This window comes from Oryctolagus cuniculus, chromosome 1 (genome assembly GCF_051225735.1).
Source record: "Oryctolagus cuniculus isolate XC-2025 breed Fujian yellow rabbit chromosome 1, ASM5122573v1, whole genome shotgun sequence".
Lineage (NCBI taxonomy): Eukaryota > Metazoa > Chordata > Mammalia > Lagomorpha > Leporidae > Oryctolagus > Oryctolagus cuniculus.
The window spans coordinates 116,391,634-116,419,489 of record NC_142867.1 but is presented as its reverse complement, the minus strand read 5'-3'; the positions used below and the strand labels follow the sequence as shown (position 1 = coordinate 116,419,489).

At 40.6% G+C, this 27,856-nt stretch overlaps 1 protein-coding gene across 1 annotated transcript; it reads right to left on the bottom strand.

The window, feature by feature from the left end:
- Positions 1-19,198: 19,198 nt before the first annotated feature.
- Positions 19,199-20,810, bottom strand: OR4D5 (olfactory receptor family 4 subfamily D member 5). Its single transcript, XM_089304107.1, is given in 2 exon segments — positions 19,199-20,241; positions 20,244-20,810. Coding segments are annotated over 2 exon segments (966 nt in total). The 5' UTR covers positions 20,680-20,810; the 3' UTR covers positions 19,199-19,711.
- Positions 20,811-27,856: the final 7,046 nt, after the last annotated feature.

Below are 27,856 nucleotides of genomic sequence, written 5' to 3'. Positions count from 1 at the left end.
TGAGTGTGTATATGTGTGTGTGTTTGTAAATCTGCCTTTCAAATAAATACATAAATCTTTTTAAAAAATCTAAATGCACCTTAAATAGGTACTGTCATCTTTTCATTAAAGGGAGAGTTCTAAGACCACAGAAGGAAACTGTAGTACTAATATTACGAACTCTTTGCCATGATTCATAGAGATGAAGGGAAAAAAAAAAACTCAGCTGCAAAACAGGATAACACAAGAGGCAAAGGGACAAAGTTCAAGGAAAACAGTTGTAACAGTTAACTCCTGAAAAAAATAGATACCTAAAAGAAAAGAAAAAAAACTGATATTTAAAAATAGTTAACACTTCCAGAATCAAGAAGGGAAAGAATGAGTGACTATGAATAACGAACATTCAGAAACATTTAATGTTTTATGTTTATGATCCTAGAAATTAAACACACCATCAGCCAAATGAGTAATTTCTTGAGGGTTTGAAGGCTAAGCTTAAGGAATCCCATTTGATCTAACACTTGACAAATGTATTTCAGTTTTTTGTTTTGTTTTGTTTTTTTGTTTTTTTTGACAGGCAGAGTGGACAGTGAGAGAGAGAGAAAGGTCTTCCTTTGCCATTGGTTTACCCTCCAATGGCCGCCACACCCTCTAATGGCCGCTGCGGCCGGCGTGCTGCGGCCGGCACACCGCGCTGATCCAATGGCAGGAGCCAGGTACTTATCCTGGTCTCCCATGGGGTGCGGGGCCCAAGCACCTGGGCCATCCTCCACTGCACTCCCTGGCCACAGCAGAGAGCTAGCCCCGACCGGGACTAGAACCCGGTGTGCCAGCACTGCAAGACGGAGGATTAGCCTAGTGAGCCACGGCGCCGGCCTTCCGTTTTTAATGTCCTAAGATTACATGTTTTCCCTCAACAGGTAAACCCATTCTAAGTGGTCCATGAGTATGGGGCAATTTAATAATTGGAATAATGTAAATGCTATTTCAGTTTGCCCAGCCAGCATACAAATAAAACATGAAAGACAATAATAATTCTGAGAGTAAAAGCAATAGAAGTATGTATCTAAAAATAATACAACATAAATGTTAAAGTAGTAGAGAGATATGGCAGGTAATGTCACACAAATGTGTTTACTAAAACAGACAACAAAATATACAATTTCAACATATTCTTTAAAATTGAAAAGATAACCACCAGAAGACCCAAACAATATGACTTGGAAGTCATAGGTGTAGATAGACATGGAAATGTGGAAATGTGGCCAAACTATCTCTTCTTTCAGTAGATTCCTTCTGCTACAGTTTTCTGAATTTGTTTCCCAAAGTCTTGTGCTAGAAACTCAACCCCCAGTGCAGCAGTTTTGGGAAGTAAGGTCCATTGGGAAGTATTTTCATCATGAAGCTTCTGCCTCATGAATGGATTAAAGTCCTTTACTCAGGAGTGGGTTCAGTATCCAAGGAATTGGTATGAAAGGAAAGTGAGTTAGGAGGGCCAGTACTGTGGCACAGTGCTTCACCTACTACTTGTGATGCTGACATTCCATATTTGGAGTAGTGGTTTGAGTTCCTTCCACTTCAACTCCCTGCTAATGCACCTGAGAAGTCATCAGATCATGGCCAAAGTACTTGGTCCCCTGCCAACCACATGGAGAATCAGAATGGAGTTCTTGGCTCCAGGATTTAGTGTGGCCCACACTTTGCTGTTGTGGCCATTTTGGCAGTGAACCAGGAGATGAAAGATCTTTCTCTGTCCCTCTGCCTTTAAAATAAATTAATAAGTCTTTTCTAAAGAGTGTAACAGGCCTGTCTTGCTGTCTCTCACATGTTCCCTTGAGCTCTTTTGCCCTTCTATTAGTTGTCATGTTATGACACAGCAAAAGGCCTTATCAGATGTGGTCTCTTAATCTTGGACTTCCCAGTCCCCAGAACCATGAGCCAAATCAATTTCCAGTGTTTATAAATTACACAGTGTGTAGTGGTCTGTGCGGATCACAAAACTCACTAAGGCACTAACTGCATTGAAAGCCAAGAAGTGGGAGTATTAGCAAATGATTAAAAAAATACAATAACCACCAACATAACAGAAGAGGCTTTAAAATAGGGAGCTAGATTAGAAGTGGGAAGTGTGGGAAAAAAGCCAGGTGGAGAATTTATTTTTTGTTGTTTGATGTTTTGTATGTGTCTGTATATTCACTTTATCCAATAAAAGTTAAAATGAGAACAAAAAAATGCAAAGTTTGCTGCACCTGCTGCTCTCGGCTCTACCCTCACTCCCACCCCTCCTCTGGTGGCAGCCATTCTTCCTAGATTCATGATCAGATTCTAAAAAGAAGTAAAAGAGTAATAAAGAACAATCATCCTCATGTGTGGGCTATCTGGGGTCTTTCTACCTGGTTCTCAAGATCTCTCTTTTTAATGGACCAACCTTTTGAACTAACTTTTGACTAATCCATGGCATTTAGAATCTCATTAATGTTTTACAGAGCAATGGAATTATTCTGTTATTACTTGACAAGAGTTAACATTGATTCATTGATCATTCCTGTGTCCTTATAGTTTTTTTAATTATTAATTAGCATCAACTACTTGCCAGTTGAGACCTATTTGATCTCTCTAGGCAAGAATGACAAGTCTGTGGCAGGGTGATGAAATTACTAGAACCAAATAAACAGAAAATCATCTATTAAGTTACAGTGCTGAGGGAGAAGGATAGCAGTCGGTATTCTATTCCTTCTGTTTTCAGAGAGAAGAGTGAATTTCACTTCACTCCTGAAGAGAACATACCTGAGAAACTTCAGAAGTTTTCTCTAGACGTACCCCAACTTGCACTGAGGTGCTGAAAGCATTCGACACTAGACATGAGGACATGAAAACACAAGAAAGAATAATGTCTCCAGTGCTCACTGACAAAACAGTGACATACATGACGAGTTTCCCAGAAGCAACAACAATGCCACCAGAAACAACACACACACACGGAAACTCACACGGATTTGTGGGAGCATAATTGCTAATAGGCAATATGGGTTCAGGATATAGAGACTCACCAGCTGTGCACTCCATGATTACCAATGAGTACTAGAATAGGGAATGGATTCTCAGTTTAGAATGCTCATCAGCAGTCTAAGAGGGACTTAACAGCAGAAAGATGCAGGGCTTAGACATAGAGAAGGCAACAGTCCTAGGAGCATGCAGACTTCCCACGGGGATGAACAGCCCACCCTGGCTCACCTCTGATTACTCGTGCAGTCCTGTGGGTGGTGGCATTTCTTCTCAATCCTCCTCCATGATTTTTCTGTATCAGCTTATCACCATCAAATCCCGGTGTATTAAGATATTCATGGTGTACTTTTGAAATCTTTTGCTTACAGCAATGTGCCAAAATACTTTAGGTATACATATTTCCGAATACAAATGGACACCTATCTGTTTATCTAAGTATCTATGATTAGAAAAAAATGTCTTAAACTGCTTGTCTGGAGGCTACCTCAAATCCCCTTAAACAAGGACACTGTTCCGTGATGAGAGAAGAACAAACAGGCAAATGCAGGGAGGGAAACTTAATGCTCCACTATTCTAGTTTGTATTCCAATCCTGATATCAGAAAATGGTACTGCAGCCTTCTTTCTCTCACTCTATCTCAAGCAGCAAAGGAATCTTTCCAAAATAGCATGTGGCCCAAGTCTCCCACTTCCCCATCAACCCAACCTGTATTCACTCCAAAGCTCACTGAACAGGTGTGAGCACCTCACTGGTGCCTGGCACAGGAGATGATCCAAACCCATGAAGCTCCCTTTTCAGATCTGGAAGCTCTATACTCACAGCCTGTTTTACAGAGCTATGCTGGCTATTAGTCGTTGCAAATACACAATCCAAAAGCTGTTTTGTAGAAATATTGTGGCCACCAGAATCAACACATCTTCAAAACAACTAATTTCTATACTTGGAAAGTGAGTCTGCCCTTTCTGAAAGTAAATTCACACCCACGACCCAAGACATCCACTATTATATGTCCATGTCTAGACAGTTTTCAAAGATGTTCAAGATATTTCCTTTGCATCAAAATGAAGTAGATGTGGTCCATTTTATATTTAGAGGCCTTTTGGTGCACAGATAAGGTTCCAAGACCATAAAGATTTTGTGGGAAGTTGTTTGGCTCAGGATGCCAGTATCCCACTTGGGAGTCCTGGGGTTTGAGACCCAGCTCCTTTCTTGATTCCAGCCTACTGCTAATGTGCACCATGGGAGGCAGATGATGGTTCAAATACTTGGGTTTCTGCCATCCATGTGGGATACCTACACTGAGTTCCTAGCTCCTGACTTCAGCTTAACCCAGCCCTGGCTGCTAAAGACATTTGGGGAATAAATCAATAAATGAGAGATCATGTTACCCATTTGTCCCTGTCTTCCTGTCTCTCTATCTTTCTAACTGATAAAATAAAAGTCTCTTAAATTTTAAAAATTTTGGTCTGCTCTAAGTCTGACTGTGAAAACTTGCCAGGACCAGTGCTATGGCACAGTAGGCTAAGCCTCCACTTGCTGCACCATATCCCATATGGGTGCCAGTTCATATCCTGGCTGTCCCTCTTCTGATCCAGCTCTCCGCTTATGGCCTGGGAAAACAATGGAAAATGGCCCAACTGCTTGGGCCCCTGCAACCACAGTGGGGACCCCTAAGAAGCTCCCAGATCCTGGCTTCAGATCAGCCCAGCTTCAGCCATTGCCGCCATTTGGGGAGTGAACCAATGGATGGAAGAGCTTTCTCTTTGTCTCTCCCTCTCTCTGTCTATATCTCTACCTCTCAAATAAATAAAAACTCTTTTAAAAAAAGAAAACATGTTTGCCTAGAAAATGATGCAAATAAACATAGTTGAAGTAGACTCTACAAATAAATAATTATATTGCATTTCTCTCTTATAAAAATATATCAGATGATAGCAGAGAATAATAGAGAATGAGTTAACACAAAACAACTGAAGTTATTAGAGTGTCAGCTCTGACTTTTTTCTGCCAACCCATTTTTAAATGGTCTGGTTGCTGGGCTACAAGCTTTTTGCTAGACTAAAACAGAATTGTAACTCTAATAGATGAAGTAGCCAAACTGAATACTGTTGGCTTTCAAAGACATAACCCATTTAGAATGGAAAGATCTCTAAAGATCTGATTTTAGAAAATATAAATAACATTTGAAATAGAGGGGACAGCTTTTATTCTATATTTATTACAACATAAATTTTGATTATAGTCACTGAGCACAATAACTTGAAATATATTTCATATATTAATAAGCTTGAACAATACATTATTATTTGCAAGTTAAGCCAAAAAGAAATTCCTCCAATTCTCTCTGTAATGGAAGCTGGGGGGAGTCATGGATGGGCTTCCTTGATTGAAGACAGAAGCAACAGTCCATCTCAACTTTAAACAACAGTACAACTGATATGCCCATGGAGCCCACAATTCAACTTCTCACAAGAGCACGGATTTCAGTGAAGTAATTCACATCAAAGATGTAGTAAACCAAAGATGCTAAGTGATTTTAATCTGATGCAGTAATATGTTTGAACCCAGAAATCCCCATGTGAACTTCCAACCATAAAAGCTGAATATTAGTCTTGCAGTCTGAAGACATTCAGCTCAATTTGAACATTACAGCATTAGTGACATCTGGTGGAAAACGTAGGAGTTACAATGGAACATTAGCTAGCTAATCTGATCTTCCATGTACAGTAATTTTAAAATTTACTATTAACACAAAAAAAATCAGAAAACTATCAAAAAACTGACACATTATGAATGCCAATTAAGTTTTTTTTTTATCTTTTATTTAATGAATATAAATTTCCAAAGTACGTCTCATGGGTTACAATGGCTTTCCCCCCCATACCGTCCCTCCCACCCACCACCCTCCCCTTTCCCACTCCCTCTCCCCTTCCATTCACATCAAGATTCATTTTCGATTATCTTAGTATACAGAAGATCAGCTTAGTATACCTTAAGTAAGGATTTCAACAGTTTGTTCCCACACAGAAACATAAAGTGAAAAATAATAGATGATTTTTTTTTAAATGATGATGAAATCAGATCAGACCTATTGTCATGTTTAATCCCAGTGAGAGTCAAGTTGGGAATTGATAGTTTCTTTTCTTTTTTTTTTTTTTTTTTAACAGAAGATCAGTTTAGTGTACATTAAGTAAAGATTTCAACAGTTTGCACCCCCATAGAAACACAAAGTGAAATATACTGTTTGAGTACTCGTTATAGCATTAAGCCTCAGTGTACAGCACATTAAGGACAGAGATCCTACATGAGGAGTAAGTGCACAGTGACTCCTGTTGTTGACTTTACAAATTGACACTCCTGTTTATGGTATCAGTAATCTCCCTATGCACCAGTCATGAGTTTCCAAGGCTATGGAAGCCCCTTGAGTTCTCCGACTCTTATCTTGTTTAGACAAGGTCATAGTCAAAGTGGAGGTTCTCTCCTCCCTTCAGAGAAAGGCACCTCCCTCTTTGAAGACCTGTTCTTTCCACTGGGATCTCACTCACAGAGATCTTTTTGCCAGAGTGTCTTGGCTTTCCATGCCTGAAATACTCTCATGGGCTTTTCAGCCAGATCCGAGTGCCTTTAGGGCTGATTCTGAGGCCAGAGTGCTATTTAGGACATCTGCCATTCTATGAGTCTGCTGAGTATCTCACTTCCCATGTTGGATCACTCTCCCCTTTATTTATTCTATCGGTTAGTGTTAGCAGATACTAGACTTGTTTATGTGCTCCCTTTGACTCTTAGTCCTTTCATTATGATCAATTGTGAACTGAAATTGATCACTTGGAATAGTGAGATGGCATTGGTACATGCCACCTTGATGGGATTGAATTGGAGTCCCCTAGTATGTTTCCAACTCTACCAATTGGGGCAAGTCAGCCCGAGCATGCCCCAAATTATACATCTCTTCCCTCTCTTATTCCCACTTTTATGTTTAACAGGGATCACATTTCAGTTAATTTTCAACACTTAAGAATAACTGTGTGATAATTACAGAATTAAACCAGTCATATTAAGTAGAACAGACAAAAAAAAAATACTATGAGGGATAATGTATTAAGTTGTCCATTAGCAGTCAGGGCTATGCTGATCAAGTCACCATTTCTCATAGTGTCCATTTCACTTCAGGAGGTTTCCTTTTTGGTGTTCAGTCAGTTGTCACCGATCAGGGAGAACATATGGTATTTGTCCCTTTGGGACTGGCTTACTTCACTCAGCATGATGTGTTCCAGATTCCTCCATTTTGTTGCAAATGACTGGATTTCGTTGTTTCTTACTGCGGTATAGTATTCTAAAGAATACATATCCCATAATTTCTTTATCCAGTCTACCATTGAAGGGCATTTAGGTTGGTTCCAGGTCTTGGCTATTGTGAATTGTGCTGCAATAAACATTAGGGTGCAGACCGCTTTTTTCTTTATCAATTTAAACTCCTTTGGGTAAATTCCAAGGAGTGGGATGGCTGGGTCGAACGGTAGGGTTATATTCAGGTTTCTGAGGAATCTCCAGACTGATTTCCATAGTGGCTTAACCAGTTTGCATTCCCACCAACAGTGGGTTAGTGTCCCTTTTTCCCCACATCCTCGCCAGCATCTGTTGTTGGTAGATTTCTGTATGTGAGCCATTCTAACCGGGGTGAGGTGAAACCTCATTGTGCTTTTGATTTGCATTTCCCTGATTGCTAGTGACCTTGAACATTTTTTCATGTGCCTGTTGGCCATTTGGATTTCCTCTTTTGAAAAATGTCTATTGAAGTCCTTGGCCCATCTCTTAAGTGGGTTGTTGGTTTTGTTTTTGTGGAGTTTCTTGATCTCTTTGTAGATTCTGGTTATTAACCCTTTATCTGTTGCATAGTTTGCAAATATTTTTTCCCATTCTGTCGGTTGTCTCTTCACTCTCCTGACTGTTTCTTTTGCAGTACAGAAACTTCTCAATTTGATGCAATCCCAATAGTTGATTTTGGCTTTGACTGTCTGTGCCTCCCGGGTCTTTTCCAGAAATTCTTTGCCTGTGCCAATATCTTGAAGGGTTTCTCCAATGTTCTCTAATAACTTCATGGTGTCAGGACGTAGATTTAGGTCTTTAATCCACGTTGAGTGGATTTTTGTGTAAGGTGTAAGGTAGGGGTCTTGCTTCATGCTTCTGCACGTGGAAATCCAGTTTTCCCAGCACCATTTATTGAATAGACTGTCCTTGCTCCAGGAATTAGTTTTAGATCCTTGATCAAATATAAGTTGGCTGTAGATGTTTGGGTTGATTTCTGGTGTTTCAATTCTGTTCCATTGGTCTATCCATCTGTTTCTGTACCAGTACCATGCTGTTTTGATTACAACTGCCCTGTAGTATGTCCTGAAGTCTGGTATTGTGATGCCTCCGGCTTTGTTTTTGTTGTACAAGATTGCTTTAGCTATTCGAGGTCTCTTGTGCCTCCATATGAATTTCAGCATCATTTTTTCTAGATCTGCGAAGAATGTCTTTGGTATCTTGATTGGGATTGCATTGAATCTATAAATTGCTTTTGGGAGAATGGACATTTTGATGATGTTGATTCTTCCAATCCATGAGCATGGAAGATTTTTCCATTTTTTGGTATCCTCTTCTATTTCTTTCTTTAAGGTTTTGTAATTTTCATCGTAGAGATCTTTAACGTCCTTGGTTAAGTTTATTCCAAGGTATTTGAATGTTTTTGTAGCTATTGTGAATGGGATTGATCTTAGCAGTTCTTTCTCAGTCATGGCATTACTTGTGTATACAAAGGCTGTTGATTTTTGTGCATTGATTTTATATCCTGCCACTTTGCCAAACTCCTCTATGAGTTCCAATAGTCTCTTAGTAGAGTTCTTTGGATCCTCTAAGTACAGAATCATATCGTCTGCAAAGAGGGATAGTTTGACTTCTTCCTTCTTGATTTGTATTCCTTTGATTTCTTTTTCTTGTCTGATGGCTCTGGCTAAAACTTCCAGAACTATGTTAAATAGCAGTGGTGAGAGTGGGCATCCCTGCCTGGTGCCAGATTTCAGTGGAAATGCTTCCAACTTTTCCCCATTCAATAGGATGCTGGCTGTGGGTTTTTTATAAATTGCTTTGATTATATTGAGGAATGTTCCTTCTATACCCAATTTGCTTAGAGTTTTCATCATGAAAGGGTGTTGAATTTTATCAAATGCTTTCTCTGCATCAATTGAGATAATCATATGGTTTTTCTTCTGCAGTCTGTTAATGTGGTGAATCACATTGATTGATTTGCGAATGTTGAACCATCCCTGCATACCAGGGATGAATCCCACTTGGTCTGGGTGGATGATTTTCCTGATGTGTTGTTGTATTCTGTTGGCCAGAATTTTATTGAGGATTTTTGCATCTATGTTCATCAGGGATATTGGTCTGTAATTTTCTTTCAGTGCTGCATCTTTCTCTGGCTTAGGGATTAAGGTGATGCTGGCTTCATAGAAAGAATTTGGGAGGATTCCCTCTTCTTCGATTGTTCTGAATAGTTTGAGAAGAAATGGGATTAGTTCTTCTTTAAATGTCTGGTAGAATTCAGCAGTGAATCCATCTGGTCCTGGGCTTTTCTTTGTTGGGAGGGCCTTTATTACTGTTTCAATTTCTGTTTCAGTTATGGGTCTATTTAGGTTTTCGATGTCTTCCTGGTTCAATTTTGGTAGATTGCATGTGTCCAGGAATCTATCCATTTCTGATAGGTTTTCCTGTTTGCTGGCATACAGGTCCTTGTAGTAATTTCTGATGATTCTTTTTATTTCTGTGGTGTCTGTTGTTACGTTTCCTTTTTCATCTCTGATTTTATTGATTTGGGTCTTTTCTCTTCTTTTTTTAGTTAGTTGGGCCAATGGGGTGTCAATTTTGTTTATTTTTTCAAAAAACCAGCTTCTCGCTTGGCTGATTTTTTGTAATGTTTTTTTGGATTCAATCCTGTTAATTTCTTCTCTGGTTTTAATTATTTCTCTTCTCCTACTAGATTTGGGTTTGGTTTGCTGCAGTTTTTCTAGGTCCTTGAGGTGCGCTGAAAGCTCATTTATTTGGTACCTTTCCAATTTCTTGATATAGGCACCTATTGCTATAAATTTGCCTCTCAATACTGCTTTTGCTGTATCCCATAAGTTTTGATATGTTGTGTTGTTGTCTTCATTTACTTCCAGAAAGTTTTTGATTTCTCTTTTGATTTCTTGAATGACACAGTGTTCATTCAGGAGCATGTTGTTCAGTCTCCATGTGTTTGCATACTTTCTGGGGTTTCCTGAGTTGCTAATTTCCAGCTTCATCCCGCTGTGGTCTGAGAAGCTGCATGGTATGATTCTAATTCTTTTAAATTTGCTGAGATTTGCTTTATGTCCTAGTATGTGATCAATCCTAGAGAAGGTTCCATGCGCTGCTGAGAAGAATGTGAAGTCTGTAGATGTAGGGTTGAAAGTTCTGTAGATATCTGTTAGATCCATTTGGGCAATAGTGTCAATTAAATCTGCTGTTTCCTTGTTGATCTTCTGTCCGGATGATCTGTCTATTTCTGAGAGTGGAGTATTGAAGTCCCCCAGTACTATTGTATTGGAATCTAAATCTCCCTTTAAGTCCCTTAACATATCTTTTAAATAGACCGGTGCCCTGTAATTAGGTGCATATACATTTATAATAGTTACATCTTCCTGTTGAATTGAACCCTTAATCATTATATAGTGTCCCTCTTTGTCTCTCTTAACAGTTTTTGTATTAAAGTTTATTTTGTCTGATATTAATATGGCTACACCTGCTTTTTTTTGGTTTCTGTTGGCATGGAATATCTTTTTCCAACCTTTCACTTTCAGTCTGCATGCCTCTTTGTTAGAGAGATGTGTTTCTTGTAGGCAACAAATAGTTGGGTTGTGTTCTGTGAGCCAGTCAGCTAAACGGTGTCTTTTAACTGAAGAATTCAGACCATTAATGTTCAATGTGACAATTGATACGTAGTGACTTTGCCCTGCCATTTTCCCGGAAATATTTTCTAGTATATGCTTTGAGCTTCCCATGCTCTTTTACTGGTAGGTGTTCTTCCTTTCCCTTCTTTCATATTGATGGCCGTGTTTCTGTGTTTCTGAGTGTAGCACATCTTTAAGTATCTTTTGCAGGGCCGGACGAGTGGCCACAAAGTCTTTCAATTTCTGTTTGCTATGAAAGGTCTTTATTTCACCTTCATTCACAAATGAGAGCTTGGCAGGATATAATATTCTGGGCTGGCAATTTTTCTCTCTTAGCACCTGTGCTATGTCTCGCCATTCCCTCCTAGCTTGTAGGGTTTCTGATGAGAAGTCAGCTGTGAGTCTGATTGGAGATCCTCTGAGAGTAATCTGACGTTTCTCTCTTGCACATTTTAGGATCTTTTCTTTATGTTTCACTGTGGTAAGTTTAATTACCACGTGTCGTGGTGAGGATCTCTTTTGGTCATGTTTATTGGGGGTTCTATGAGCTTCCTGTACTAGGATATCTCTGTCCTTCTCCAAACCTGGAAAGTTCTCTGCTAGTATCTCACTAAAAAGGCCTTCCAATCCTTTCTCTCTCTCCATGCCTTCAGGAACTCCTAGAACTCGAATGTTGGTTTTTTTAATAGTATCCTGTAGATTCCCAACAATATTTTTCAGGTTTCTAATTTCCTCTTCTTTTCTTTGGTTTGACTGTATGTTTTCCTGTGCTCTATCTTCTAAGTCCGATATTCTCTCTTCTGCTTCACCCATTCTGTTTTTAAGGCTTTCTAATGTGTTTGTCATTTGATCTATTGAGCTCTTCATTTCATTTTGATTTCTCTTGACTATTACACTTTCCTGTTCTACTAGTTTCTGAGTTTCATTTTGACTCTTCCTTAAAATTTCATTTTCACGAGAAAGATTTTCAATCTTGTCCATTAAGGATTTCTGTAGTTCAAGGATTTGCTTTTGAAAACTTCTAAATGTTCTTATCATAAATTTTTTGAAATCCGTATCTTGCATTTCTTCTATCTCATCATCTTCATACTCTTGGCTTGGGGTGTTTTGCTTATTTGGAGGCATCATAGTGTCGTCGTTGATCTTGCTCCCTCTATTTCTGTGTTTGTTACTCGGCATAGTTAATTCTTCTTGCGTCACTGTGCGCTTTTTTTTTTCTTTTTTTTTTTTTTTTTTTTTATACTGTGTCCGTGTTAAGTGGACTGCCTGCTGTTGGAGGAGCCTTGGAGGCTTGAGATGGGTGGGGCCTGAGAGCTCTGCCTGGTTCTTCCAGGTTAAGGGTGTGCAAAGGTGACACCCTCAGGTTATGCGTGGTAAATCTCTCTCTTTTTATTTATTTACTTATTTTATTTATTCAGGGGGTAAGTAACACTGCAGGGCAGGGCTGTGCAGAATTGATGGTATTTAGCTTCCAGTCTTTGGCTCCTCTGGACTCCCACTGGGTTGCCTAGGCTACTGAATTGTAGTGACTCAGTTCCTTAACTCTCCCCCACTGATATGTAAATCCAAAGAGGAGGCCTGCTCTTTGTCTCTTGGGAATTCTTCAAGTCTTGCAGGCTTGTAACCTTTGCAAGGTTAGGGGGAAGAGAAACCCCCGAAGCTTTTTTTTTTCCTTCTTTCCGGTAGTGAGTTTGCTGCACTTTCCGGCCCCCCTCTAGATTCTGACCCCCGTTTCCCCACCAATGTCTCGGGTTATTGAGCTCACCTCCCCTTCCAGCGCCGATGTGTGGACTCGGAGCCCTGAGCGTCTCAAGTCTCCCCACTGTTTTCTGTGTGGCGTGCACTCTCCTTGGAGCACTGTCGCGCAGACCCTGGGGCTTCTGCGGCTGGGTCCCGTGACTTTGCTTCCGTGCGGTGGGCGACCTTGTTCTCCCAGTAGGTCGTCCGATTCACGCCTGCTCCATTCAGAAGGGTTTCCCCTGCAATTTTTGTTTGGTTCTATTTTCTGCGGCTACCGTAACTCCCCTTTTATTAAACTAAATTTTCCCGGACTATCGGTGCGCGCCCTCACTATTCCGCCATCTTGGCTCCGCCCCCAAATGCCAATTAAGTTTTAACATATAGTTTAAAATACATAGCAGGGGGCCAGCGCCGTGGCTCAATAGGCTAATCCTCCACCTGCAGTGCCGACACACCGGGTTCTAGTCCCGGTTGGGGCGCCGGATTCTGTCCCGGTTGCCCCTCTTCCAGGCCAGCTCTCTGCTGTGGCCAGGGAGTGCAGTGGAGGATGGCCCAAGTGCTTGGGCCCTGCACCCGCGTGGGAGACCAGGAGAAGCACCTGGCTCCTGGCTTCAGATCAGCGCGGTGCACTGGCTGCAGCGCACTGGCCACAGTGGCCATTGGTGGGTGAACCAACGGAAAAGGAAGCCCTTTCTCTCTGTCTCTCTCTCTCTCACTGTCCACTCTGCCTGTCAAAAAAAAAAAAAATACATAGCAGGGGACTGGCATTGAGGTACAGCAGGTTAAGCTGCCACTTGTGGCCCCAGCCAGGAATTGCAGAGGAATGCAAATGTATGCATACATTGCACCCCTTCCTGTATCTATCACATACACAAGCACACATCTGCATGATTACATACATACATACAAACATATACATACATACATATATATATATATATATATATACACATACATATGTAACAAAAGGACCACTTTTCCAAAGCTTCTAAAAACCACGATTCAGGGCCAGCACTGCAGTGCAGCAGGTTTTAAGATGCAGTCTGCAGCACTGGCATCCTGGATGGGCGCCAATTTGAGTCCCTGCTGCTCCACTTCTGACCCAACTCCCTGCTAATGTGCCTAGGGAAGCAGCGAAGAATGGCCCAAATGCTTGGGCCCCTGCAGGCATGGGTGAGACCTAGAAGAAGGTCCTGGCTCCTGACTTCGGCCCAGCCCAGCCCTGGCCATCGTAATCATTTGGGGAGTGAACCAGAGAATAGAAGGGCTCTCTCTCTCTCTAATTCTGCTTATAAATAGAATAAATATTTTAAAAAACACATTCATATTTCTCCATTCCATGGAGTTTATTCTAACCTGCCATTTTCTTTAATTTCTCTAAAAGTAGGAAATCTATCATTGTTTTTACTTTTTGCTTAATCCTATCATAAGCTCAGAGTAGTTTTCAAATTTCTAACCCATAATTTTCTATGAAAAGCACGTTTACTCCCTAGAGTACAATAAATGTGTAGTACAATAAATCTGCTTTTATATTTAGAGTGTACAGGAACAAATGCCATCTCCCAAAGTTACTCAGGTGAGTTCTTCACTTCCTCATCTAATTCATAAATCAGGGTGTTCTGTTTGTATTCCATCTTGCACTTCCACCTGGCATAGTTCATTTTATAAGTGAGTTGGGGAGTGTTCTTTAACCTTGTGACATATCAACATGGTTCTAAAAATCAGAACCATCCAAAATCCTACACGGAAATCTACTGAGAGAGGCAGTTCTTCTCTCTCATTCCTTCTACTCTTGTCTCATTCTCTCATTCATTCCACTCTTCCACGTCCACTGCCTATAGGTAACCAATACCACTGGTTTATATGTTATCCTCTTTGGTTTTCTTTTGTGAGAATTTTGCCAACATGTGTATTTTCTAATTTTTCATCCTCATTCACATGTAAGGTACTATGCTATGGAATCTCTTTTACATTCTTGGTTTCCCTTATGAATACATGCTGGAAAGAACTCAGGGTATATAGAGATTTCCAGGTTATGATATAAAACTGAGGAGGAATCCTGTGTGTGAATGCATCATGGTTAACATTTCCCCTATTTGGGAATTGTTTAATAAATTTGTATAAAGGGAGAAAATTTCATGTATTTCATATATACAGTTTTAAGAGTATAATGTTACTTCCCACCCTACCCTCCCTCCTACCTTAATCCCACTTTTCCTCTACTTTTCTTTCTTATTTTTCTTTTAATTTTTACAATGCCATGCTTTCAATTTACTTTATAATCACAGGCTTAACCCTCCAATAAATAAAGAATCCAATAAGTAGTTAGTAGAAAAACCACTGTTCCTCAAGAATATAGATGAGGGCTATAAATAATAACCAAGTCTCAAATCGTCAATTTCATTCATATATATTACATTTTCTGTCTTCTGTGTGTTACTTACCACAAATCAGGGAAAACATATGATATTTGTCTTGAGGGGACTGCCTTATTTATATTGTTTTAAATCGTGCAGTTAGAAATAGCACTTCAGGGCCGGCGCCACAGCTCACTAGGCTAATCCTCCACCTTGCGGCGCCAGCACACCGGGTTCTAGTCCCGGTCGGGGCGCCGGATTCTGTCCCGGTTGCCCCTCTTCCAGGCCAGCTCTCTGCTGTGGCCAGGGAGTGCAGTGGAGGATGGCCCAAGTCCTTCGGCCCTGCACCCCATGGGAGACCAGGATAAGTACCTGGCTCCTGCCATCGGATCAGCGCGATGCGCCGGCTGCAGCGCGCTGGCTGCGGAGGCCATTGGAGGGTGAACCAAGGGCAAAAAGGAAGACCTTTCTCTCTCTCACTGTCCACTCTGTCAAAAAAAAAAAAAAAAAAAAAGAAATAGCACTTCAGTGAATGTATTTGTACATACGTATTTTCCCATGTTGGAGGTTGTCTTCATGGTAAACTCATATAAGTGGAATTACTGAGCCTGAAGATCAGACCATAGGAACTTTCCTAGGAGTTGCCAAATGTGTCCCCAAAAGGATTATAACCATTTTCACCCTCCCCATAGTATTTCTACTGATCTATCTGTAGAACATTTTGGAATGCTGCTAAATTTTCTCTTCTAATCTGAGTCTAGGAAACCAAGCACAAAAGTTTCTTTCCTCTAGATTTTTCTGTGCACCCACAGATGTGAATGAATTCCTCCATCCCCGAGTTCCTCAATATCTGTCAAAGTGCTTGGCCTCAAGGAGGTGATATTCCTTACCACCTGTGAGGCAGAGACTGTAAGCCATGGAGCATAGTCAGTCCAGTTTCCTAGGAAGGCTTTCAATACATCCATTCCATACAAGATATACAACACTGTCTCTTCATGGTGGGCTTCTGATGTCTGATTTAGTAAGAGTAGTTTCCAAATATGATATCCCAGGTAGGGTCTCAGTTACACAAATAGCACATCCACTTATATCTTGATTAAAAAAAATTTTTCTGGATAATCATACTCTTGGCTTTAAGAAAAAACTATTCCCTTTTTCCAGTGAAAAAACACATCCCAATTCTTTGCACTCACCTTTAGTCTTTCTGAAATCACTGCTCTCAGGAGAGCTTTAACATTCATATCTAACCAAATATCTAACTTCCCTCTCACAAACAAAACTGAGAGGTAAGGAATTGGCACACTTTAAAATGACCACATACTGTTACCATAATACCATTACCAAAATAACCATGTACCATTTTTGTACCTTCTTAAAGTGCCAAATGAACGTGTCCAGCAATACAATTAAAAGAAATGGAATCTCATAATATGAAAACAATAAGCAAAAACGGCTCACCAAAATTTTAGTATTGTATCTTACATAGAAATAATCCATAAATTAATCTAATTCAGTATTATTCTGGGGTCCTAAAGTCAAATAACACTATATAAGTTATGTTTAAGCAGACATACCTCTGAACATAGTCACTACCATTATAAAAGGTTTTTCAAAATTAATTTCAAATTAGCTTAACACAATTTTATATTTTTCATAATCTTCAATAATATTTTCATGTAATGTCAGCCTACTTGATCAGTAGACTGTTATGAAAAATTTAAACAATTCATACTATCTGGTCACTTCATGAGAAACCTAAATCTTATTTTTAAATTGTATATTTGTATTGAACTCCACATTCACAACACCTGGGGAAATCCTTGTAAGACTTCTTAAACCAGGGGCCGGCACTGTGGCACAGTGGGTAAAGCTACTGCCTGCAGTGACAGCATCCCTATGGGCACTGGTTCGAGTCCCAAATGCTCCACTTCCAATCCAGCTCTCTGCTATTGCCTGGGAAAGCAGTAGAAGATGACCCAAGTCCTTGGGCACCTGCACCTACGTGGGAAGACCTGGAGGAAGCCCCTGGCTCCTGGCTCCTGACTTCGGATTGGCGCAGCTCCAGCCATTACAGCAAATTGGGGAGTGAACCAGCAGATGGAAGACTTCTCTTCTGCCTCTCTTTCTTTCTCTCTGTAACTCTGACTTTCAAATAAATAAATCATTAAAAAAAGAGTCTTAAACCAAGATTATGCAAAAAATTAGATTTATTGCAAAATTCATCTTGATTAAGGGGATATTTTCACAGAAAAAATGTGTGAGGAACAATTATATTTTGTTAACAAGCTAGCACACTTAAAATATTAGAAGTCAGATCTTTCAATTGTGGGAATTCCTGGATTGTTATATTTATCATTTCTAATTCTCTATAAACTATCTACAGTTGGTCTCCATTTTAAAATATTCAATATTTATTAATTTCTAAAAATTAATTTATTACTCCCACAGAGGTAAAAACAAAACATATAATGAGTGATAAAAACAATTTTGTAATTACAGGTATGCATGTATCTCTTTTGTCTGCTTAGCTTATAAATTTCCAAGAAAGGCACATTAAAATTCTTCTCAATGATTGAGATTGGATTAGGTATTCTTGTTTTTTCTGTACCCCACACAGTTATGTTTTTGGTTTCTACATGTTCAATACTGTATGTATCTATATCTATATACATAAATGCATATATGTATAGTATCATCAGATTTTTTTAGAGGATTATTTATTTATTTGAAAGGTAGACTTACAGAGAGAGTAAGAGAGGGATAGACACAAAGAGTGGTCTTCCATCTGCTGGTTCACTCCCCAAATGGCCACAATGGCTGGAGCTGGGCCAACTGGAAGCCAGGAGCCAGGAGCTTCTTCCAGGTCTCCTACATGGGTGCAGGGGCCCAAGGACTTGGGCAGTTTTCTGATGCTTTCCTAGCTGCATTAGCAGGGAGCTGGACTGGAAGTGGAGCAGCCAGGTCTCAAACCAGTGTCCATATAGGATGGCTTTACCCACTATGCCACAACACAAACTCTAGTATCATTATATATTAAACTTCATATTTATTTTTTAGTTCACACACAGCTATATTTTGTTTTACGTGTTCAACACGCAGTCACACACACATATGCATATATATAAAGTATCACTAGGTATTAAACTTCATATTTATTGATTCATATATAAGCTGTTTTTGATGTATAAACCAAAACATACTGCTCTGTTGGCATTCCATATAGGAGGGCTGCTTCATCTCTCTGTTGATGTGCCTGGGAATGCAGTAGAGGATGGCCCAAGTATTTGAGTCCCTGCCACCCACGAGGAAACACAAATAAAGTTCCTAGCTCCTAACCTCGGCCTGGCCCAGCCCTGGCAGTTGCGGCCTTCAAAGCGGTAAACTCGCTCTGAACAGAATAAAAGATAGCTGAATTTAAAAAATAGAGTTTTCTGGGAGCCAGCACCGTGGCTCACTAGATTAATCCTCCGCCTGTGGCACCAGCATCCCATATGGGCACCAGGTTCTAGTCCTGGCCGCTCCTCTTCCAGTTCATCTCTCTGCTGTGGCACGGGAGGGCAGTGGAGGATGGCCCAAGTGCTTGGGTGCCTACATCAGCATGGAAGACAAGGGAAGAGGCACCTGGCTCCTGGCTTCGGATCGGCGTAGCTCCAGCCACAGCAGCCATTTGGGGGGTGAACCAACGGAAGGAAGACCTTTTTGTCTCTCTCTCTCACTGTCTAATTCTATCTCTAAAATAATAATAATAATGAAATCTTTAGAGTTTCTAAGCAAGTATGTAGTTTAAAAAAAAATCCCACATACAAATCTTCCAAGCATCCGTTCCCTCAAGAACACTCCCCCTGGACTCTCTATCCCACCTTTCCTAATTCCTCATTCTTTGTTCAGTTCTCCATGAATCTTCTACTCCATCCCTCTTACTCCAGTAAGCAGACTTCCTGACTCAGCACTCGGTCTGGCCCAACTGAGCATGCCAACCCTATCCATGACGTCACTCTAAACTGACATAAACTCACAAAGACACGTTAAACCCTAGAAGCAAGAGCAAGTTTTTATATCATCTGTAACTTGAGTTCCAAACTTGTATACACCTGGGTTGCATTAGTAGGTAATTTAATGTATGAAACTTACAAATGACTCATTCCAAAATGAGGGTGATATATGCCTTATAAAAATAATGATACAATTAAAATAAATAGTAAATATAAAATAATTGGTACAATGCCTGGAACATAGTAAACTCTTACCAAATGCTACTTATATAATCATGGCAATGAAGGTGGTGCTGACACTAACGATAGCAACAGTGGTAATCATTAAGAAACTGACAAAAATAAGTTATTAGCACAACGTAATTTTGTTTTTCTTCACTGACAAACATTCAATCAGCATCCTACACTTATTGTAACATTTGGATCCCTCCTCTTTCTGGGAAATTTAAAAAATGTGTTGAGCTCTTCAAATGTATTTTGTGTCCAAGAAGTGATATCAGAAAAGAAACCCTAAGTTTACCACCTTTATGCATTCTGCAGTTGGAACTTTCTCAGCTTGGCCAACAGAATACTCACCTGGGAAGGTGCTCTGTGAGCCAAAGACTACTTTTATGCCGCACTCAAAACTTTTTCTCCAGCAGGCACTTGGGAGCAGTTCTGGACACTCGTCCCACATTCCAGCTTGGGGTCAATGCTCTAGGGGACCGAGAAAGTCCTTCTGCCTCCTCCACAGCTTCTTCATGGCCATGATCACTTCCTTGTTTCTCAGGGTGTAGATGGCAGGATTCAGCATGGGGGTAACCATTGTATACAGCACAGAGATTGCTTTGTCCATGGAGAATGTCCGAAAAGGCCTTGCATAGATGTATATGCAGGGCACAAAGATTAAGGTGACCACGGCAATGTGAGAGGCGCAGGTTGACAGCGCCTTGCTACGATCCTCCCGTGAGTGGCTTCGGAGCATGACCAGCAGTGCTGTGTAGGATCCCAGCAACACCAGGAAACACATCAGGGTCACCAAGCCATTGTTAGACACCATTAGAAGCTCTAAGATGAAAGTATCTGTGCAGGCCAATTTGATTAACTGAGGCACATCACAATAAAAGTTGTCCAGCTTGTCGGGCCCACAGAATGGCAGCTGAATAGTCAATACAACCTGTACAATGGAGTGGATGAAGCCTCCCACCCAGGAGGCTGCCATGAGGAGCCCACAGACTGATTCATAATGAATGTGTAGCGCAGTGGTAGGGAAATGGCAACATAGCGGTCATATGCCATGACGGTCAGCAGGAAGATCTTGATACCACCAATGAAGTGGAAGAAAAAGAGCTGAGTCAGGCAGGCATCAAAGGAAATGCTGGGGCTGCCCGAGAGCAAGTCAACCAGCATCCTGGGCACCATGGTGGAAGAGTAGCAAAAGTCCAGGAAAGAAAGATTACCTAAGAGAAAATACATGGTTGTGTGCAGACGTGGGTCAGAGGTCACGATGGCCACAATAAGAAGATTTCCAGTTACAGTCACAAGATATACAGCACAGAAGACAATGAAGAAGAAGCACCGCAGCTCCCATACCTGAGAGAGCCCCAGGAGGACAAATGCTGTGACCTGCGAATGATTTGCTGGATTCACCTGCTGGCTGTGACCAGTGAAATGCATCTGGTAAGGAAAAAACACACATTCATCGAGGATCTGCAAAGTGCCCTGACACAATCTCCCCCATTCTCCACTACTTCAGTTACCACAAGCAGGGGGTTATAAGCGGTTCTACAGGACACCAAGCAGCTGAACATCATATGTTGATGTAATGAAACTTAAGGGCATAAAGCTCAGGACTGTGCTGGTGCTATTTTTGATTTTTAAAAATAAACAGTGATCAACCCTCAAAAACTGAGAAGTAAGGTATAAAGGAAAAATCTCTAGACTGAAAAGGAACATGAATTCCGTCATTAACTAGTTGTATCATTGTTAAGAACCCTCTGAAGTTCTCTATGCCTCACTTCTCTCATCTATGATAGATTAACCAAAATACCCTCAGAGTCTTCTATAGTTTAATGTCTTATAGTATATGTGGCCTTGATTTAGAAAACCTGATGGATCTCCACATGCCAGGCATGCAGAGGGATCCCCTGACATAGTTCTCATTTATATCCCCAAATAAAAAACATCTGAAAGATACCCATAATATCCATGGATAAATACCATGGCCTTCTGAGAGAGCTCTACCTAGGATGTATATTATCAGTCCTAGAAGGATGCTTCTCAGCCTTTTGGCTAAGCTCAAGTGAAGGAAGTTGATATTATGGGAAAGAGAGAAAAATAGAAAACACGGTTTACCCTTTTCAAGGATATTAAAAAATAACTCTTTCCACTAAATTAAGTAAGAAAACATGAAAGAAAAAGCTTCCTGTCTTGTGGCTCTGGGAAACTCAAAGAAACCAGTCTGTGGAGAAATAGAGGGAAGGGTAACTACAATACTTACCCACCTCTGAAGAGTTTGAGTATCTTTGTTAGTTTCAGGAACAATACCCAGACTACCTGCTCAGTCAGGTGAAGAACAACAAAGGAGACTATAAAGATCAATTGAAATTTAAAAACTCATCATCTAAATGCAGAATAACCTCAACATTTCAAAATACTGAAAAGAAAGGTTTTTAAAATGCATTTCAGTATTTTATAAAGATGTTAGGAAATCTGACAAAATGAACTCCGGAACAAATCCCTTCACATTCCTTAACAGAAATGTTAACTATCACTTGAATTTAATTTTAAATAGATGTTTTAATAATATGTTCCTTTCTTGTCTCTATTCACTCATTAAGCATTTGCTAAGTACCTTCTCCCTTACTGGGTACTATGTTCACCACCAAGGATTTAAAGAGAACAAGAGCATAAATGACTTAGGGCAACTCCAGGTGTGTAACACTCTGCAGAGGGCCTTCCCCTCCGGACTTCCTGCCCATGTCTTTAGTTTCATCATTCTGCACAGCACAAAGCTTCTCTCACACAAACCTCATGATCTGGAAGACACCAAACAATTCAAAGTTCTCAAAACCTGTCAAGCTGCAAGGTGAGGGGTGGGGACGGGGCAGGGTGGGGTTATGCAGCATTGTGGGGAAGTGGGTCAAGCCAAGGCCTGAGATGCCAACAACCCATATGGATGCAGGTTCTTTTGTTTTTGTTTTTATTGTTTTTTGTTTTTATTTTTTGTTTCTTTTTTTTAAGATTTATTTCATTTATTTGAAAGTCAGAGTTACAGAGAAACGTAGAGACAGAGAGAGTCTTCCATCTGCTGGTTCACTCCTCAGATGCCCACAATGGCCAGAGCTGCACCAATCCGAAGCCAGGAGCCAGAAGCTTCTTCCAGGTCTCCCACGTGGGTGCAGGGGCCCAAGGATTTGGCCCATCCTCCACTGCCTTTCCAGGCCATAACAGAGAGCTGGATCAGAAGAGGAGCAGCCGGGACCAGAACCAGTGCTCATATGGGATGCCTGCACCCCAGGCCAGGGCTTTAACCCACTGTGCCACAGCACTGGCCCCAGGTGAAGGTTCTTATCACAGTTGCTCCACTTCTGACCCAGCTCCCCGCTAATGAGCCTGGGAAAGTAGTGGAAAATGGTCTAAGTCCTTGGGCCCCTGCACCCATGTGGGACATTCAAAAGGTGCTGCTGGCTCCCAGTTTCTACCTGGCACAGCAGTGGCTGTTGCAGCCATCCAGGGTGTGGACCAGTGGATATAAGATTCTCTCTCTCTCTCTCTCTCCCTCCCTCCCTCCCTCCCTCTCTTGCTATAATTCTGCCTTTCAAATAAATAAATCTTTAAAAAATTGTCACACTCAACCCATGCTCTATGTATTAATTTTATTTTAATTTTATTTTCTTAAAGCTTTACTTATTTAAAAGGCAGACAGAGAAAGAGAGAATATCTTCTATCCACTGGTTCACACCCTAAATGCATAAAACAACCAGGGCTGGGCCAGGCCAGTGCTGAGCTAAGCTGAAGCCAGGAACCAGGAACTCCTTCCCTTTGTGGGTGGAGTGGACACAAGGACTTAAACCACACACTGCCTTCCCGGGAGCTTTAGCAGGAAGTTGGATGGAAAGCACAGGAGTCAGGACTCAAACCATCACTCTGACACAGGATGCTGGTGTGCCAAGCGATTTCTTAATCTGCTTCTGCCGCAGTACCTGTCACTATTTTGTTTTGATTTTTATGAAACATTTCAAAAATATGCAAATAATTTGGTATATCCAGCTTCAGCGGCAACATGTGAAGAGCCAGAGGCCAATGCTCCTATCTTTAAGATAGGAAAAAGTTAAGAAAACTGAGAAGCAATGATTTTTCTTTGACCAATCAAGCAAACCTCCAGCTGAAAACCTGGAAAGAAATCTAATAAAAAGTGTAAAATCTCCCAGCATGTAAAGCCAAGACTTCATTCTGAGCTTTGTCATTAGGCAATTTCATCATGGAGTGAACACCATAAAGCGTACACACTCAAACCTACATGGTAGAGGTCAGTCAGTCCATGTGGCCTCCTAATTGCATCAGTGGGCACAAAAACACAAGGTATGACACAGCATAGTATTCAAAAGTAGGAGAAATGGTGACTTGATCAGCATAGCCCTGACTGTTAATGAACAACTTAATACATTATCCCTCTTAGTAGTTTTTTTTGTCTGTTCTACTTAATATGACTGGTTTAATTCTGTAATTAATACACAGTTATTCTTAAGTGTTGAAATTTAACTGAAATGTGATCCCTGTTAAACAAAAGAGTGGGAATAAGAGAGGGATGAGATGTACAATTTGGGACATGCTCAAGCTGACTTGCCCCAAATGGTAGAGTTAGAAACATACCAGGGGACTCCAATTTAATCCCATCAAGGTGGCATGTACCAATGCCATCTCACTAGTCCAAGTGATCAATTTCAGTTCACAATTGATCATAATGAAAGGATTAAGAGTCAAAGGGAGCACATAAACAAGTCTAGTACCTGCTAATACTAACTGATAGAATAAATAAAGGGGAGAGTGATCCAACATGGGAAGCAGATACTCAGCAGACTCATAGAATGGCAGATGTCCTAAACAGCACTCTGGCCTCAGAATCAGCCCTAAAGGCATGTGGATCTGGCTGAAAAGCCCATGAGAGTATTTCAGGCATGGAAAGCCAAGACACTCTAGTGGGGAAGGGGGGGGGACCCTAAATGAAAGATCTCTGTGAGTGAGATCCCAGTGGAAAGAACAGGTCTTCAAAGAAGGAGGTACCTTTCTCTGAAGGGAGGAGAGAACCTCCACTTTGACTATGACCTTGTCTAAACAAGATAAGAGTCGGAGAACTCAAGGGGCTTCCATAGCCTTGGAAACTCATGACTGGTGCATAGGGAGATTACTGATGCCATAAACAGGAGTGTCAATTTGTAAAGTCAACAACAGGAGTCACTGTGCACTTACTCCTCATGTAGGATCTCTGTCCTTAATGTGCTGTACATTGAGACTTAATGCTATAACGAGTACTCAAACAGTATATTTCACTTTGTGTTCTTATGGGGGTGCAAACTGTTGAAAGCTTTACTTAATGTATACTAAACTGATCTTCTGTTAAAAAAAAAAAAAAAAGAAGAAGAAGAAATTATCAATTCCCAACCTGACTCTCACTGGGATTAAACATGACAATAGGTTTGATCTGATTTCATCATTATTTAAAAAATCATCTATTATTTTTCACTTTATGTTTCTGTGTGGGAGCAAACTGTTGAAATCCTTAATGTATGCTAAACTGATCTTCTGTATATTAAGATAATCGAAAATGAATCTTGATGTGAATGGAAGGGGAGAGGGAGTGGGAAAGGGGAGGGTTGCGGGTGGGAGGGACGTTATGGGGGGAAGCCATTGTAATCCATAAGCCGTACTTGGAAATTTATATTCATTAAATAAAAGTTAAAAAAAAAAGTAGGCTTTTTTAGAAATACAAGGAGTAGAGGTTGAAATAATTATAAAACCTAAAGTAAATACATAAACCAGTAACACGCCACTTATTACCATTGCCAAGCATTATGTACAGTACATAATTATATGTTATGCTTTTATACAATTGGCTACACTGTAGTAGCTTTATTAACACTAGCATCACCACAAACACACAACTATTGCATTTATTAGAAAAGAAAAAAGAGTTTTATCACTAATATAATTTACATCTAGGATAGGAGAGAAAAGAAAAAACATTACATTTTCCCATATGCAGAAGTATACACACACACACACACACACACACAAAAGTGGTTTGGGAGCCCGGCATTGTAGCCAGCACTCCGTATGGGCACCAGTTCGAGTCCTGCCTTCTCCACTTCCAATCCAGCTCTCTGCTTTGGCCTGGGATACCAGTAGAAGATGGTCCAAGTCTTTGGGCCCCTGCACCCACGTGGGAGACCTGGAAGAAACTCCTGGCTCCTGGCTTTGGATCAGCACAGCTCCAGCCATTGTTGCCAACTGGGGAGTGAACCAGCAGATGGAAGACCTCTCTTTCTGCCTCTCCTCTCTCTGTATAACTCTGATTTTCAAATAAAATCTTAAAAAGAAAAAAAGAACACCAGTCAAATCCTACTTGCTCCTCTTCCAATTAAGCTTTTCGCTAATGTGTCTGGGAAGGCAGCAAATGATGACCCAACTACTTGGGTCCCTGTCACTCATATAGGAGACATGGATGGAGTTTCAGGATCCTGGCTTCAGCCTGGTCCAGACCCGGCTTTTGCAACCATTTAGGTAGTGAACCAATGGTTCATATTTCTCTCTCTCTCTCCCTCTCCCTCTCTCTTTCTTTCTCTCAATATTTTTTTAAAAAAGGAAAAGTCACATTTAAACTTAAAATATATTTAGAAAATACAGTTGAGCATTCTATATATCAAACTTTACAGGCATTAGGCAAATTAGTAAGAATAAAATTATAATTTCATGTATTTGAAGATAAAAAGAAGGAAAATAGATAAATTAGAATCCAACAAAAGACACTATGAAGGGGCTGGCACTGTGGCACAATAGGTTAAGCCACCACCTGCCATGCTGGCATCCCATATGAGGCCTTGATGTTCTACGTCCAATCCTGCTCCTTGCTAATGTGCCTGTGAAAGAAGCAGAAGACTGTCCAAGTATCTGGGCCCCTGCACCCAAGTTGGAGACCCAGATGAAGCTCCTGACTTCTGACTTCAGCCTGGTCCAGCCACTGCAGCCATTTGGGGAGTGAACAGCAGATGGAAAATCAATCTCTCTCTCTCTCTCTCTCTCTCTCTCTCTCTCTCTCTCTCTGAAAATCTGTCTTTTAAATACATAAAAGAATCTTTTTTTTAAAGGTACTATGAAGGTACTATGGAGCAGCAGGTTAAAACCTTGGCCTGAAGCACCAGCATCCCATAATGGCATCAGTTCAATGCTCCTCTTCCTATCCAGCTCTCGGCTGGCCTGAGAAAGTAGTAATAGATGGCCCAAGTCCTTAGGCCCTTGCACCCACATGGGAGACCTGGAAGAAGCTCCTGCCTCCTGGCTTCGTATCAGCGCAGCTCTGGCCATTGTTGCCAACTGGGGAGTGAACCAGCAGATGGAAGACCTCTCTCTGTGACTCTAACTCTCTCTGTAACTCTGTCTTTCAAATAAATAAAATAAATCTTTTTTTAAAAAAGGCACTATGAAGGAAAAATATAGAGTCAAGAATAGCATACCTCTCTCCCATCTCCCACAATCCCAAAATAAAAAATGGACATAAGAAAAAGCTCATTCTTTGCCTAAATTAACAACCTATATACAAATATATGGCAAACTTAAGCAAGATAGAAAAAGAAATGCAAATACAGAGGCACAGCACTGGGAGCTATCAAAAGAACAAATCACAAGAGTTTGTTTTTTTTTTTTAGAAAATTGTGTGAAATACACACAAATAAATTTTAAGATCTAGTTACATGGATGTTTTAGGAAAATATAAACAAGCCAGCTACTGTTTTGAATGTGGAAAACATGACAGTGCAAATAATAACAATATAAATTCAAGAGTTTGTAAAAGAGTGCCCCTTAAACAGTAAAATACTCGATGGGGAAAATACACTAATCCATCAAGATACACTTGAGTCCTGAACTGCTGTATTACCAGAACCTAACAGATATCTAGCACACAATATTTCAGTAACTCAATATTTACTTATAGGAAGAATAAAATTCACTAACCACTAATTAACAGAGATAATGATGGCAGCTATGGGGCAGGCATTTGGCCTACAATTAAGATGCCCACATCCCACACTGGAGTGCCCAGTTCCAATCCCTGGCTCCAGGCCTTGACTCCAGCTTCCTGCTAATGCAGATCTGAGAGATGGCTAAGATGGCTCAATTGTTAGATTCCTGTCACCTATGTGGGAGCATGGATTGAATTCCCAGATCCCAACTTCTGTTCAGCCTAGTGCTACCCACTGTGCCTATTTGGGGAGTGAACCAACCCATGAGGACTCTCTGTTACATGTGTGTGTGTGTGGGTGGGTGTATGGGTGTGTGTGTGTGTGTGTCCCTGTATCTCTTCACTCCCCCTCCTTGCCTCTTAAATACATGCTTTTGTAAAAATGTGGTGACCACCCCTATTCTTTTCAATAAGGCTAATATATTTTTACCACTATAATGAGACAAATACATACCCAATTAGAAAAAAATATTAATTAATCTCAACACGAATATAGTTGTGAAGTTCTGAATAAAATACCAGAATATAGATGTGAACTTCTAAACAGAATCCCAGAAAGTCAGAATCTGGAACCCAATGCAGGTCTCCCATGTGGATGTCAGGGACTCAGGCACT